We start from the raw sequence: 17138 nt of genomic DNA, 5'->3' as shown, positions 1-17138 counted from the left end.
ATATGTCACACCTAAGCCAAAATAAATGACTTCAAAACACACTTTCTATAAACAATGATAAATGTCCCCTCGCAGAGGAAAATGACACTGAAAAGATGACAAATCCTTGACTATAGCAAACTTGGTGTATATACAGAGACTGTTAATAGCCTTCATTTCATTTCACACCAATCTTTGACCTGTCCGGAAGGAGAACATGATACTTTTCTAATATACACACAGTGCATCATTGCATTAACCATTAATCTGTATGCTGACCTTTCAGGTATGTGTACAGAGTAAATACATCACCTCTGCCAACTGTGATAAATCTCACCAGCTGCTGTGTTCCCACTCCATTCTCTGAACACTCATTTGGCGGAAATGTTCTCTTTTTATTTATTTATTTTTTTACATTTTATTTCTCTGGTTATTTTCCTCCAAACTACTTTTCTCACTATTCCAAATTATTGCAACCAGATTATCACTGTATTATTTTGTTACAGTGGGAGTTTTTTTTGTCTGTTCTGCTGACTTCCTTTTTATCAGCTTACACATTGTATGGCTTTGGGTGCCAGGACGCCACAGGCTGTGCTGAATGCTTCAATCTCTCCAGTAACTATATAGGAACATATCAGAATCTACAGCATTTTAGTAATTTAATCCTACATATCACTTCTTGTTCCCCAGATATATTTTTGTTTAAAGGATCTTAATTCTTTTAGCTTTTTTGTGCAGAGAACATATACTATGTCATGCCATAAAAAAATTTTTTTTAATGTTAATGAATTTTTTGTTAATAAATTTAAACGGTTTTATGGTGTGGACAGCCACCATTTTCTCTTTTGCCGTATTAGGGTAATGGAAGGAGAGTCTTTAAAAAAACAGAGCGATATGGGAAGGCAGATATGGTGCATTGTGTTAGGAGGTTCTACCTACAACGGCACAAAATTCTGCTGTCTGCATAAGGTAGTCTAAGGCTATGTTCACACATAGTATTTTGGTAATTAAAGAAGTTCTTCTCCAGTAATGGAAAACTTATATGCCCTATCCTAAGTAAAGGGGATAAGTTTTAGATTGCGGGATCCGACCGCTGACACGACCCCTCAATACAACTCTATGGGTGAGCAGAAGCGCTGCCTCCGGCAATCTCTGGCTCTACCATAGCGCTGTAGTGAGGGTGTGTGTCAGCCCCCGCTTCGCGCAGTGGTCGACACACTATCTGGCCAGAGAGACGGGGTCCCAGTGGTCGGACCCCTCAAGATCTACATCTTTGCCCTATCCTTAGGATAGGGGATAAGTTTACTAATACTAGACTACTCCTCTAAATAGCATAAGCCTGGAAATGAATCTGCAGAATTAAATGGCAGCGGGAGTTTATATAGTATTTTGGTCAGGAGTGGGTCCAAAACAAATTCTGTCTGTTGTAGTGATGCACTTTTTGGTTTTGGCTAATAATACTGACAAATTTATCCATCCGCTGCCATTCATTGACAGGCATATGCCATTCATTTGCTGCATGTAGAAATCTACACTAGCTGAGAGGTATGGTAGATATCCGCTATAGTTCATACTAGTTACCGGCCTTTACTATAGTAAACCTGCTGAGCCCTGGAGGCCTGCGCCTTTATTCCGGGATTTTTTATTTTTTTTTACTATGCTACAGGTGCTGTAAAGTTAGTGCAGTTCATAATATAGTCTCTGTACCTGTCTCTGATGGTTGGTCTCACAATTCTTATGCAATCTTTGCTCTGGATGTTCATTTTTAACAGCATATGAAATGAATCCTGTCTCAGGTATTTCCAAGATGCAATGCGGCCGAGACACCACCTCACTAGTCAGGGGATGACAGTGAGCCTGTTCTGCTTCAATGGGTGGAGCGACCACAGGGAATTAGCCACAGCTGGAGGCACCCTGGTTGGAAAGCACTGGTCTTTTGCATGGAATTCAACAAGATAGTTATTTATCCATCGGATCATTTTTCCTCAGAGATGAGTGGCGCAACATGTCCTGTGCCTGTTTTATCTCCCTTAAAATCTTCAGCAACTAAGGCTATTTTAATGGTTTGTCTGTAGAGTACAGAAGACAAGGCTGGGTTTACGCAGGTATTTCAGGCCATTGTTTGAGCCGTAAACAGCTGTAAAAACTGTGGCAACATATCCTCATGCAAAAAGGCATCTGATAATAAGATTGAAAATACAGACTAAAAAGCTTTGTTGGAAAATAGCCATCAAGCATATATCTAAAAACTTGGCCTACCGTGTGTTCAAAGTTTAAAGCTTCTGAATAGCAGCTAGATATAATGCTGATGCCATTTGTCCCAGCGCAATACACTGAAACTTCTGAGGTGACCAACAAAAGTTGTATTAGATAAGCTTAAAGGGGTACTCCCATGCACCAGCGTTCGTAACATTTTCTGAATGCTAGGTGCGGGCGGCGGGGTCATGACGTCATGGCCACGCCCCTCGTTGGCATTACACCACACCCCCTCAATGCAAGTCTGTGGGAGGGGGCGTGTTCTAAACGAACGCCGGGTGCTGCACAGTGATTGCAGGGGTCCCAGCTGCGGGCCCCTGCGATCAGTACCCCTTTTAATATAGTGATGGTCCTTCAAAGAAGATGATCAGAATGCATAGAATATCATGGTACAGAAAATCTGATGTGGAGGAAGGGGTGGTCTGTAGGAGAGGTTTCATTGGAAAGGTTGATCATATACACCAAACTACAATACAGGCTCTGGAGCATGAGAATACTTACAAGGATTTCCTTTCTTATGGGGGCAAAAATAATTGTAATGTAAATGGTTAACTGTAGAGTATCTCTGTATAAACAGTCAGATTGATATGACTTTCTCTGGGAAAAATAATGAAGAGAAAAGGTCAGTGTATGAGTCAGAATTGGAGCACAATGCATGTGAGTAGAAGAGGCAGTCTTTCTGGCCTAATGCTTCTCAAACTGTGCTTGGCAGAAATGAAAAGGGAGGCTGAGAGAAGCCCGAAAATACTGATGAACTGTTGAGTCAATTATGCCGCTCTTTAGATTAAATACCTGTTTTTGCATCTGAATATAAAGGGTGTAATTTACACAGCTCCCAGTGATTGGAGATCCTGCCAGACACTTGTTGCAGCTCCCTGATTTCAGCATAGAAAACACATAAGTAGACGCACGTTACTGTTGTACTAGGTGCACTTACCACTATACAGGTAGATTAATTACTTTAATTCACCTTACTTCTCACTTTAACCAGTCTGATTTACTGTGCTCGGTTGTCTGCATGTTGCTTTGTAATAAATAAATCATTTACACTTTGTGCAGCATTTGCTGTGAAAGTGGTTGGGTATAGCTAAAGCTGCATGCATGAGTGTATTACAGCTTTAGGTCGACTTCAAGAAGAATGAAACAGTAATACTACTTCCTTAAACACACACACACACACACACATATATATATATATATATATATATATATATATATATATATATATATAATATAAATTTATGTACAATACAAAATAGAACCATTTTAACAAAACACTGATACCAGTGCATATAGAGAGACACAATAATCTATAAAACCTAGGCAAAAATACTAAATCAATTAAACGGAAAAGGTACAGGGGCAGTTCAGTACAAAGTAAAGCAATAATGTAAATTAGGGTAATGAGAAGAGAATTAATTTGTGACACATTTAATTTGTGTAGGGGTAATGTGTACATGCACAAAATGTATTAAATGGGCACTGTCAGATGCAAAAAATTTGTATATGTTGCATATCTTGGCAAAACATTTAACCTTTCTAATATACTTCATAAGAAAATTGTATTTCCTTTTTATAAAGATCATGGCAAGCTGAAGCACAGGCATGGAAAAAGTCCAGTAAGGGAGGGTGGGCTAGCACTCCTCTGTGCTCTCTCCTGTCTGATAGTACTCCTCTGTGCTCTCTCCTGTCTGATAGCACTCCTCTGTGCTCTCTCCTGTCTGATAGCACTCCTCTGTGCTCTCTCCTGTCTGATAGCACTCTTCTGTGCTCTCTCCTGTCTGATAGCACTCCTCTGTGCTCTCTCCTGTCTGATAGCACTCCTCTGTGCTCTCTCCTGTCTGATAGCACTCCTCTGTGCTCTCTCCTGTCTGATAGCACTCCTCTGTGCTCTCTCCTGTCTGATAGCACTCCTCTGTGCTCTCTCCTGTCTGATAGCACTCCCCTGTGCTCTCTCCTGTCTGATAGCACTCCCCTGTGCTCTCTCCTGTCTGATAGCACTCCCCTGTGCTCTCTCCTGTCTGATAGCACTCCCCTGTGCTCTCTCTTGGCCTATCAGACAGAGGAGTGCTAGCCCACCCTCACTTAATGGACTTTGTCCATGCCTGTGCTTCAGCTTGGAAAAAGCCATGATTTTAAAATCCATGGTTTCTAAAAAAAATTCTTATGAAGTATATTAGGAAGGTTAATGTTTTGCCAAGATGTATAACATATAAAAAGTTTTTGAATCTGATAGTGCCCACTTAAATGGGTGCATGACATGTGAATAAATATGGAGTTGCGCCAACTTGGAAGGAGGAACGGAGCTGGAGCTAGATCCTTTTGTGCCCAAGAACAGAAGATTGCACCCCTCAGAAATTTTATTTTTGCGGGGAAGCTCTACCAAATAATTTTTTATATGTTTGCTATGTAGATTAAAGTACTGCTATATGCAGCGACTCACAAATGACGTCTTCTCTGATTTGGAGTCGTTCTCTTGTTCTTTTCTTCCCCATCTGGCCTAGGATATCATGATGATCACTTCCAGACAAAACTCCTCAGCCCAGAACCTGCAACACAAACACATTAGGCTCTGCACTTTTCCAGCATTATCTTCTCCTTTTCTCCACAAATGCATCCAGTCTCTCCTAAACAAATGCCACCAGCCTCCTTTCAACACAGTTTTCTGCCTCACTCAAATGCCTCCAGCCTGCCACACAATGCCTCCAGCCCCACCTCACACAAGTGTGCAATGCCTCCTGCCTTACCCAAATGCCTCAAGCCTTCCCCACATACAATGCCTCTAGTCTCACCCACACACAAAGCCTCCAGCTTGTCTTTTAAAGGTGTAGAGAGGTACAGGGGTGTGTAGGTGTACAGGAGTTACAGAGGAGTGTACATGGGTGAGAGAGGGGGGTACATGAGTGACGGGTGTAGAGAGGTGACAGAGGGGTATACATGGGAGGCATGGGTGTACAGGAGTCTACAGGGGGGACATAGGGGTAATGAGGAGTTACAGAGGGGTGTACAGTGATGACAGAAGGCTGGGGGTCCAGTACCTGAAGCCAGTGGCGGATCCATAGTCTAGTCAGAGTATTCTGCAGAAAATAGGGTGTTGCTTACAGAACCCAGAGGATAGTGAGTATGCGTGGTGATGCTAGGGTTGTTGTCACCTTGTGCGGTCGAAAATGGTGTCACCCCATTGGTGTCACCCACTCCCCTGACAAGCGCGGCTGCGCTTAGCATTCTGTATGGAGCAGGCTCCGGACTCGTGCCCACTCTGTACTCTGCAGCCCCCGGCTGTTTTCAGTAGCTGGGGGCCGCCGCTAATAGCCAGCATGCGGCGATTGCCGTGGCTGGCTATTAACCCTTTAGATCGCCACTGTCAAAACTGACAGCGGTGTCTAAAGGGATAGCGTAATCGCGGGTTATATCAATGGATCGCAGAGCACACAGATCAATGGAGTTCAATAGAACTGTCTTGATCTGTATGAGGAATCTAATGCTTCCTCCAAAAGTCTAATAAAGTGTGTGGGGGGAAAAAAAAATTTGATAAGTTTAAAAGACACACATTAACCCCTTCCATGTTAGAAGTTCAAATCACCCCCTTTTCCTATATAAAAACATGTAAACATAATAAAAATAAACATTTTAGTATCACTGCGTGCGTAATTGTACGAGCTATTTAAAATATAACATTATCTATCCCATACGGTAAATGTAAAAAAAAAAAACACCAATCCACACAATTGCAATTTTTATAATATTCCAGAAAAAAAAAGTTAAAAAGCGGTTAAAAACTCAAATCAATACCAAAATGGTACCGATACAAAAAACAGATTATGGTGCAAAAATGATCCGTCATCCAGCCCGGTATGCGAAAACATTTAAAAAAATTAAAATAGAAAATAAAAAACTACAGGGGTCGAAAAATGGCAATTAAACAAATTCAAAAAAAGTTCTGAATTTTTTTTTAATTAGTAAAACATGACCGAAACTATACAAATCTGGTATTGCTTTAATCAGGCAGCCTAAAGTATCAAATCAACATGTTAGCTCAACCACAAGGTAAATGTGTAGAATTAGCAAAATATATAATTATTGTATTTTTTTTTTTGATTCAGAGAATGTTATTGAAAAATTAAAAGGTATCATTATAGCAGGTAGTTATGGCCATTATAGGGCGAGGAGGAAAAAATTTGTGTAAAAGCAAAAATTGGTTCGGACAAGCGGATCGTCATGAGGGACAAGTAGATTTTGCTCTGTTTTAGTCCTGTGTATTTTTTTAAATTAAATTTCCACACCCCTGCCTAAGTAGTGGTTATGTAAGTGTGGTGTAAAGTTATGCTGGGAGTTGTATGTTCTTCAGTTATGATGGATGAAACTACAAGTGACTACAGTGTTGATGGGACATAGTTAGGAGAATACACAATATCAGTTACTACAGGCGATGTCTTTATAGTATTCACAAGTTTGTGATAACTTTTAACAAATTCAGGGAGGTAATCTGCTCTGTAAACCCGGAATGCAAAGAAGAGTTGGACCTGTACTTACTACAACTCACTGAGTTTTCTTATAAATATGGCGGGACCCATTTCTATGATTATCATAAGTACTTTTCTGGGAAAGCGGCAGTAGTATACAGTCAGTACGCCTATGAGACTGACTGGAGTATGGTGGATACTCAACTGTTCTGCAACCACTTTGCTGGATTAAAATCTCCCGCGTGCACCATATGCCAGTCAATCTCTCATACGGTGGCCTGTTGTTCAGGGATTAATGAGCAGATATAACGTAGTACCAGTAAAAGTTCAACGTTGGCACCAGCCTCTGCTCAGAAATCTGCTCCTTCTGTGGACAAGCCGGGGTGCCCAGTCAGAAATGCAACAACTATAATTTATCATCTTGTAATTACAGTAACTGTAGACTACTCCACGTCTGTTTCTTATGCTACAGGGCGCACCCAAGCACGGTTTGTTCTCAGAAGGGGCAGGCGTGACTAGGCAGGGTACAGGTCTCTGCTTTAGCCAGAGTTCTTGAAGGGCACCCTGATCCTGGTTGGGTGCAGTGGTTGGTTGATGGGTTTAGTAATGGCTTCACACCGGTCTGATTGCTCTGCTGCAATGCACTTACAAGTGTTGTAACCTATTGTCCGCGATCAGTGCCCCCGAAGTGGTATCTGAATGACTTCAGAATGAGTTGGTTAAGGGTTAGATGATCGGCCCCTTCACGGTCCCCCCCATTCGAGTCATTGAGGGTCAGCCCCGTGGGGGTAGTACGTGGCAAATTTTAAATGAAAAAGAGATTGATTTATGACTTGTCAGCACTGTACTCATCTAATACCCAGCATCAATTCACTTATCCCATCAGAAGAATTCTCAGTGCACTATGCCTCCATTAATGAAACCATACAAGTCATTATTCAGTTTGGTCCCAGTACATGGCCGACATTTTGAAACTGTTACCATGCGTAGGGACCTTTTGGAGTTGGTATGGCATTAAATGGGATGGTTTTATATTACTTTGCTTGTAAGTTAACCTTTGGTTCCAAGAGCAGCCCATGGCTTTTTGACCAGCTTGTTCAGGCTCTGCATTGGGCACTCGTTAATGTAGTCAGTTGCACCAAGGTTTATTCATTATTTAGACTACTTCTTGGTGCAAGAGTCCCAGATGCAGAGCCAGTCAAGCTAAGTCAGCTGTTAAGTCTATTTGACTAGGTTGGTGTACCAGTGTCTCCCAAAAAAAAAACTGAAGGTCCTGCCAGGCAGTTTACCTTTTTGGGTGTCATCTTGGACACGGGTAGCATGCAGGCCAGTCTACCTTTTGGAAAAGTTAATCAGAATCAAAGAAATTTCACGATCACGCAGGTCACTACAAAGGTTTAGTTACAGAGTCTCTAGGGCATGCTAGCTTTTGCAATGCGCATAATCCCTCAGGGAAGGTCATTTGTGTCACGGTTGTTGGTATTATTGCATTCTGTTCCTCACCAAGACAAAATTATTTCATTGGATGCAGATGCTGTGGTCGACTTTGTCATGTGGGACAAGTATATTGCCGTCCGGAATGGCATATCTGTGTTCGTCCCAGAAGTCATTGAACAATCACCTACCATATTCACTGATGCCTCCTCCTCGGTAGGTTTTGGGGCGGTGTTTGGTTCACACTGGTTGGCAGGTCGCTGGTCACTTGAGGTGCACAGGCTGGTATGGTTTTGATAGCACTTCAGCGTTATTTGAAGTGTACCCCATAGTAGCAGCCGCATGTGTATGGGGTCATAGTTGGTCTAAGCAAGCAGTGCTGTTTAATTGTGATAATGAAGTTACGGTGGGGATTGTTAATAAAGGTAGATCCAGGAATACTCAGGTTATGTATTTTATTAGGAGGTTGGTGTTTCTGTCACTCCAGTATAATTTTAATTTTATTTACCGACATGTTCCTGGGTGTTTGAATGTAGTGGCAGATGCGTTATCCAGGGCTAACTTTTAACCTTTTCTCAAAGGTAATGCCACATGCAGATTCCGCCAGCACCCCGGTTCCGCCTCTTCACGAACTCATGATGGACTGACGTACTATGCTCAATAGCTAACACCCTTATTAGAGATTCCCTAGCACCAAGAGAGCATATGACACAGCTTTCAATTCTTACACAGCTTTTCTATGTCACTGTAATATTCCATTTTCCTTTGACACTACTACCATCCTATCGTTCCTTGGGTTTTGCCACTCAGCACTACATCTGTCACATAATACAGTCAAAACATACTTATCCCGCTTACAACATTTTATTTCTCCAAACAGACAATTAATCCTGTCTATTCATGCGGTCAAATCAGCTCTTAAGGTAATTCAGGCACTTGGTACTCCTAACACTCCTTCCCGGCAACCCATATCATGGGACATGTTTAGATCCATAACTACACAAAAAGAAAGAGAGATACGCAATATAATGCACACCCACAATAACTGTAATCCAAAAAGTATATCTTTATTACATATATAAGTAGTACAAAAAGCAGACAATGTAGTTAAAACCAATTAAAAAAGGCCCAATTGGCCACTGCACAAAGCAGGTGGCTACTGCACCTGCCGTATTACTCCTCCATCTATTGTTCTCTATTACCAGTCCCCTGTGCTATGTACTGAGGATGTTCAGGTTTTATACATATTATTGGTGTTGTGGGGACAGGACTGTATTGATTTAACATTCTTGTTGTATGATAGGTTGATAACCTGAGTATTTGTGGAGGCAGGTGCCCTGGGTGGGATTTTTCCCCTTCTTCTTGGTAGGGGTTCCCCCCCCCCCCCCCCCCTTGTTTGTGCAGTGGCCAATTGGGCCTTTTTTAATTGGTTTTAACTATATTGTCTGCTTTTTGTACTATTTATATGTAATAAAGATATACTTTTTGGATTACAGTTATTGTGGGTGTGCATTATATTGCGTATCTCTTTCTTTTTGTGTAGTTATTGTTATTTGGTACGCTTAATAGCACCCCTTTGTGTATGATGCTGAGCCCGCCTGCTTTCTATATACATAATGTTTAGATCCATGTCGGAGATGTTAGACACACGGCCATTTGGCTATGTTCCTAGTTTAGTCATAAAAGCGCCTATGTACCTGGCTTTTTATGGCTTCCTCAGGCCGGGAGAATTTTCATGCACCAGCACCAAGTCCAGGCCTCTAGTCAAATCCAAGTTAAGGTGGTGGGATAGCTTCTTTGAGCTTAATGTTAAAATCACAAAAACTTGCAGGTGGGGGCTTCGGTGAAATACTTTCCCTCCGGTGTCCGGTTGCAGTGCTATCCAAACTGTTGCCGGCATTGAGTGACAAAGCCGATGACTACCCTGTACTACCTTTCGAGTCAGCAGCACTAACCACAGCAAAATTCGTATCTCACATACGCACTTTGATCAGCACTCTTGGAGGCAATCCTCGGAAATTTTCAGGGCATTCATTCCGTATCGGGGTTGCTTCTGCTGCCTCTGGGCCCATTATCCAGAAGTTAGGCAGGTGGAAGTCAGGCTGTTACTCTACCTATATTCCCAATCCATATCATGAAATGGGGCTAATGTGTTCAGATACTTGGTTCTGTGATTTTCAATAAATATTTATTTACCTAAACAGTCTTGTTTTTTTGCCCTCTAAAGGCTTAAAAAAAATAAAAATAAAAAAGAGCATTGATAACACCATCTACAGGGTTTAATTCTGGACATCAGCATGATTGATTATATCCAGCATTAGCTGTGAGTCCCAGCTGCTGACAGCAGCCAGTATCCACAGTCTATGAAGTGTGCTTAGCTCCTGAGCTCTCTTCATATTCTTCAATGATACTGTTCCTCCCCCCCCCCCAATATCCCCGGCATTATACTGGTGCTCATAGATATTGCTAGGTGGTCAGCAATCCCTAAGTGGGTGTCCCCATTAGAATTCAATATGCCTTTTTCTTTTGTGTGTTTGGCTTTATTTGCAGTGCACAGACTTTGCACAGACTTTGCACAGACTTTGCACAGACTTTGCACAGACTTTGCACAGACTTTGCACAGACTTTGCACAGACTTTGCACAGACTTTGCACAGACTTTGATACATTTTGCACAAATGAAAAATATCCTCAGAACTTGCTGTAGGATGTCTTCTTTTTTTCTAAGGCAAGGCAGAAGTGGTATGAATTTGTGTGTTTTTTTTTTTTTGTTTTGTTTGTTTTTTAACGTTTGCATTTATTTTTGCTCCTTTAAAAAAAGAATTAATAAATCTTGTCCACTGCAAAGTCAAGAATGAAGGACTGCATTTTAGTCACTTTTTTCAAAGTTGTCTATTTTCAAAATTGTGCAAAACTTTTTGTGTAAAAACTAACTGCGCAAAATATTTTGCACCAAATTTCAGTCAATAAAATGTCAAGAAAGCAATGATAAATCTCCCTGAGTCTTTACTCTGACCATAGATTTTGAGCTCTTCTGGTTTTATACAATCTATTATATAAATTGTATGATTTACTAGTTTATCATAACTATTGCTCTAAGTTCTACACTTGGACATGCCTTGGATGGGTTTTCTATGTATAGGTATATTCCCGTGTGCCACATGGTTAAAATATTGTTTCATCTGTGAAATCTTAGTTAAAAACCACAGAAATTTGCCGTAAAATTGAATGGTGGTCAAAGGTTAAGTCCTCTAGACTCATACCCAAATACTCTGACTAGAGCAGAGTGGCTTGACTCAATACCGTTTGCCAAGCAGAAAGATGCAACAACACTACAGGTTATGCTATGTAATGTCTATGCAGCTATTATCTCTTTCATACAGATAAAACCACAGCATTCCTAAATATTCTTTAATGCATATAGCCTATATGATACATTTTATTTAATATATAATCTGTGTATGTTTTGCATATATATTGGTAAAGCGTGATGGTATTATTTGCTGTTTGTTTCTTGCGAGTTATAGTGGTTTGTGTCCATTATGATGTTTATAGATATCCTCCATGATTGAGCTACTTCAAGAGAGCAGGCTCAGTAGGTTTTCCCTGCACCCGCAGCATCTACTGCGCCTTTAAAGGAAATAGGTCACTAAATGTTGTTTTTTTTATTTTTTTTAGGTTAATTTTTTCAATTTTTTTTTATATTTTTGGAAATATAAAAAAAATTACTTGTCACAAAATATGAAAAATTTTATTATAACTTGTCATATCTCCCACTGTTGGCCAGCAGAGGGAGCTAACACGAGGAATCTGGTGAAAGCAAGCAACTTGTCTGGCTGCTGCAAAAGAACCTCGCCCGTCTACCTTCCTCCTCCTGTCTTTGTACAAAAGGAGAAGGGGGTATTGTAGTTTTTTTTCAATTCCACTGTTACCATTTTGTTGGTGTCTGAAGAGTGGCAAAGAACACACTAGATGTCTCTTGATAGGTCACTGCTCCTCAGGGACTTCAAGAAAATGGTGCTGGCTCCCCCTTTCATTTCACCTAGCCTGTGCTATGCACATGTGCAGTAAGCAGTCAGTGCTTTTCTATGAGACACTCCCAGTCTTAACTTTCTTATGCCCTGTGCCTGCCATAAAGCAACTGTTTAGATGTTGTGAAATGACACACCACAAAGAGGCTACACTAATGGCAGCCCCCAGTACACACTTTATTAATAACATTAAAACTACATTGTCCTAAAACTAAATACATAAATGAAATGCTTTATCTTGATAGAATAATTTAATTTATTTAAAAAAAAACTAAAAACTGGTTTACGTGACTACTGACACAATTTGAAACAGTTTAAAGGGGTTATTTAGTGGACGGGTGGTTGAACTATGCCCATTGTGTCAGAAGAATAAATTAAATAAACCTTTACCTTGCTCAGGTATCCTGCTCTGGTCCCTGGTGTGATTCGCTTCTGGGGCCTAATGCATCACACTGCAGCTCAGCGATCATCAGTGTCCTGCCTAAGACCGTGATTGGCTGATCGCCAATGTATCTATTAGGTCTGAGCCCTGCTCTTCTTCCTGGTCCCTAGGCCCAATATGTTACGTTGCCAATCACTGGCCAAGGCGGGACACTGCTGCAGCCTGGCTGACTTATTGGGCCTTGAAAACAGGAAGAGGATTGTAAGAGGGATTCTAGAGGGAGCACTGGAGGTAACTAGAGCCCCGCTTGTCCTCAGTGCGCAGAGCCCCGCTTGTCCTCAGTGCGCAGAGCCCCGCTTGTCCTCAGTGCGCAGAGCCCCGCTTGTCCTCAGTGCGCAGAGCCCTGCTGGGTATGTGTGTAAGCACAGTGCTCCCGCATGCCTGATTGACAGGTGAGAGCTGCGCTCAGCTCGCCGCGTGCTCAGCCAGCGTTGCGATTTTGGATTCACTGCCAGGCCGGTGTGAGTCCGAAATCAATGAAAAAGCTTGCGGCTAGGGAGACCCCTAGTGGCCACATTTTCAAAATAAAAATACACTTAAAAGGAAGCGTTTTTTTATTTTATTAAATCCAATTAAAAAGTTGTTCTATATACAATCAGCTCGAACATATCAACATTTTTTTTTTTTTTTTTTTTAATGAAAGGTACGCTTTAAACTCTGGCAACCCTATGGAATTGGCAGAAGAGGACTTCCGTCAATACCATAGACTGCCCGCTTTAGGACTTTATACTTTTGCCACAATACGTTGTAGTTATACTTTAAATTTAATCTTCTTAGTAATCTATAGACTTTTTTTTTTTCTTGAGTCCTGAAAAACATTAATTTTTTGTTGTTGTTGTTGTGTAGGAAGTTATGGACAAGCCAGTCAACCAGAGACTATTTCTAACCAGAATCCTACAGGAATTTGAATGTGACACATTTTTGCCTGAAATTGATCTCCTCCAGTTCTACAAACTTCTCCCAGAGTAAGTAGAAGAAAAATAAACATAATGTTATGACTTAGGTTCACTAGGTTAACCCCTTAAGGACGGACATATTTTTTACCTTAATGACAGGCTTTTTTTTTAAATTTTTTTTATTTGACATGTATCTCTTTAAATGGTAATTTTAGAACGCTTTTTCTGCGCGGAGTGATTCTGAGATTGTTTTTTCGTGACATATTGTACTTTATATAAGTGGTTCATTTTTGTTGATCCATGCAGCATTTTTTGTGAAAAATTCCAAAATATTGTGAAAAACTGGAATATTTCTGGCGTTTTTTTTTTTTTTTTATGGTGTACACTGTGTGTTAAAAGTGATGCTATATTTATTCTGTGGGTCAGTACGATTATGACAATACCCATTTTATATAGCTTTCTATGTTCTTTTTCCTTTTCTGAGCGAAATTCTTTTTTTCTGCCATTCATTTTCCAACATTCGTAACTTTTTTTTATTTTTCATCCAACGCCATTGAGTGAGGGCTTATTTTTTGTGGGATCAGCTGTACTTTTTTATTGGTATCATTTTTGTGATACGTGCTACCTTTTGCTCTTTTTTTATTGCGCTATTTTGTACCAAAATTGGCAATTTTTTTTTTTTATGGCCTTTAACGTGCTGGATAATTTACATTATAGTTTTATAGTACACATCATTGCGGACGTGACAATACTTATTATGTATATGATTTGTGTTTTTGATCTTTTTTGGTGATAATACAAGGCTTTTATTGGGAAAGGGGCATTTTTAAAAAATTTTTTACACTTCATACTTTTATTGAAGAACTTTTTATAAAATTTTTTACAGGTTATACTATGCTGCAATACATTTGTACTAAAAATGAATAAGAAATAAAGTTCTCTCAGCTCACCTCCTCCACGGTCTGCAAGGACTCGAGCCCAGCCAGGCTTGATACGTGTGAGTAAATGAAGAAAGGTAGAGCACACACACCATGCACCTTCACCTGGTCATAGGAGTAGTTTGCTGACCAGGTGAAGGTGCATGGTGTGTGCTCTGTATTTTTAAAGAAAAGTGCAATAAAGGATCTACGTTTTTTAGGGACTGCTGGACTACCTTTCTTCATCTACTAATACATTTGTACTGCAGCACAGTATGACCCGATCAGCTGCACACACTACAGCCTGTGCGATCCAGCCTGTGGCTGGATCTCACAGGCTTCCATAGCAGGCAGACAGGAGGTCATGATCTGACCTCCTGCTGCCATAGCAACCAACGGTGACCCGCGATCGCATTGCGGCACTGCCGTTGGTGAACAGGGGGAGCACGCTCCCCCTGTCAACACCATAGATGCCGTGATCACTGCATCTATTGGGTTAATGCTGCCGGGACTGACGTGATCGTTGCTCCGGCGGGACTGCGGCTGTGATTGACAGCTGGGTCCCGCTGCCAATCTCCTGCGCTGCCATGCATACGTCCAATAGTGGGAAGGGGTTAAAAAAGAATGAAATGAAAATCTGCTCCATTTTTAGAAGAAATTGAGATAAATGTACATTGATTTATATTGAATCAAGATTATATAATTTGTAACTTTTTAAAAAATATATATATTCATTAAAATAATGAAATGTTCTGGGTCGCCTACTGCTAGCTTGCTTGGAAACATATTTATTGTGATGACAAAAATCCATTGGTTGTGTGTTCTCAGGAAAGGGACAAATTAAGGGAAAAGTTTTCCTACATTCTCATTATTCCTGTTTGTGCTACTAGGTATGTTTCCCACATAGAGCTGTATTATGGAGGTGTGAATACACTCTCTTAGGTTCTTTAGCACAAATTAAACAGGTTTATGGTCAACAGGTTTTTATTTTACAGAAAAACTACTCTAAGAAAAATGCTCCATGATAACAATAGTTAACCTATTGTATAATGGACTGCTTTTTTTTAATATTAAGATGCCATGTTTGAGTAGTGACCAAATGGTAACTTCAATACACTGGGATGCCAATTCTAATAAGTGTTTACAGCACTAGGGAAAACAGTAAATTTGCACAAACTGTATTTAAATAAAAATTTAAAAGCAACATCAGCACTTTTTCTCTCATTGTAGAGGAAGCAGTTACAATAATGATTATATCATGGGGAATCACTGTTTAACTTTTACTATATTTCTGTTGCATTTTCTTTACCATGTAGCCTGTGACAACAAACCTTGTATGCTTTATTCTCCTTTGTAGATTTCCAGGGATATCATCAGAAGTTCAGGAAGAAAATGGTGTACAGTACAAGTTTGAAGTCTATGAAAAAATGACTGTCTAAGTAAACATTTCTTTGTTGTAAATTTTATGAGTAATAAATAGTTTTCTAATGTTTGTGACTTCATGTTTTTAACTATGAAGCTCATTGATCCACAGTCACAATAGAGAACTATGTGTTCTGACCTAGAGCGTGGGGGGGGGGGGGGCTAAACGAAATGATCCAAACACCAGCCAAACAGCCACCTTGCTGGCTATAGGCCTATTTCAGGCCATAGGGAAAGGAAACACTGCAAGGCCATGTTAAGTTGGCACAATTTCCGTTCCACAAAGGTTGCTTAACATAATTGCCGAATTTTGCCAGAATTGCAGTGGAATTTGTTTGTTCTCAAAAGACACAACTCCCCTGAGATTGAAACCCCCATTGATTTCAATAGAATTGCGTTTCAAAATTCCCCAAAATTAAAGACTGGCCTTCAAATTTTGTGGAATGTGGAATTTCGTTGTATGAATATGACAACGAAATCCCAACGAAAGTCTATGGGTAGTAAGTTTTGGCGGAATTTTTTCACACAGTTCCGCACAGAAATTCCAACATCTGAACATGCCCTAAAGAAGGATCAGCATACATCCAACCACCAACAGCAATGTCAGACAGTAGCCAATGAAAAACCAACTCATTTGATGATGTGATGAAACCACGAAACCCTGGACCTAACCCACAAACACCAAAGACATCAGAAAACAATATGGTAAACAAACACATTAGGCAAAAAATACCCCAACTATACAAGGACTGCTGCTTCCACCTCCCCTTCCATAGTACAGCACATAATACTAAGAATCAGGGTCCATGCTTGGTGGTCCAAGTGTCCTATGAGTGTGGTCAATGTCGTCTCCAGAAGTATGGTAAAGATATTCTGCAATGTAAGGACTAAATCAGGCAGCTAGGTTGCTTCAGGAATACCGTGCATGGGTATGTTAATGCGGCCATTGTGGTTTTCCGCATTATCAGTCATATCAAACAGGAGCTGCAGCTGCTGAATATGCTGATGCTTTTCAGACTGGCGGGTCTGGAGAGAGGTAGAAAAGTGCTGAATCTGTTGCACAGAGGAGGAGAGTGTGGAGAGGTCTTCCTTCAGGGAGCCCCTTTTAGACCATCACATACTTAAAATAATACAATAACAAGCACCCTGTACACAATGGCCCTCATTTACTAAGAGTGGAGTGTCGGTTTGTGTTTCTTTTTTGTGTTTCCAACCTTTTTTTCACTTGGTATTTACTAATCTGTCACACTTTTCCTGAAATTTTTATTCGCAGGGAAAAATTCTGTTGCACGGTAAAAT

The 17138-nt window shown here is 40.5% G+C and overlaps 1 protein-coding gene across 6 annotated transcripts in view; it reads left to right on the top strand.

Moving 5' to 3' along the window:
* DHFR (dihydrofolate reductase) overlaps window positions 1–15909 on the top strand; it is a 268430-nt gene extending 252521 nt beyond the window's left edge. For all 6 annotated transcript variants that reach the window (XR_008847785.1, XM_056539438.1, XM_056539455.1 and 3 more), the window contains 2 exons: window positions 13451–13569; window positions 15775–15909. Coding sequence is in view for 5 of the 6 variants with exons in the window: in XM_056539438.1 (XP_056395413.1) it covers window positions 13451–13569; window positions 15775–15856 (201 nt within the window). In the remaining variant the exon portion in view is untranslated. The remainder of the gene's footprint in view (window positions 1–13450; window positions 13570–15774) is intronic.
* The last annotated feature ends 1229 nt before the right edge of the window (window positions 15910–17138 follow it).

The sequence above is a fragment of the Hyla sarda genome, chromosome 1, assembly GCF_029499605.1.
Source record: "Hyla sarda isolate aHylSar1 chromosome 1, aHylSar1.hap1, whole genome shotgun sequence".
Lineage (NCBI taxonomy): Eukaryota > Metazoa > Chordata > Amphibia > Anura > Hylidae > Hyla > Hyla sarda.
This window is presented reverse-complemented; position numbering and strand designations above follow the sequence as displayed.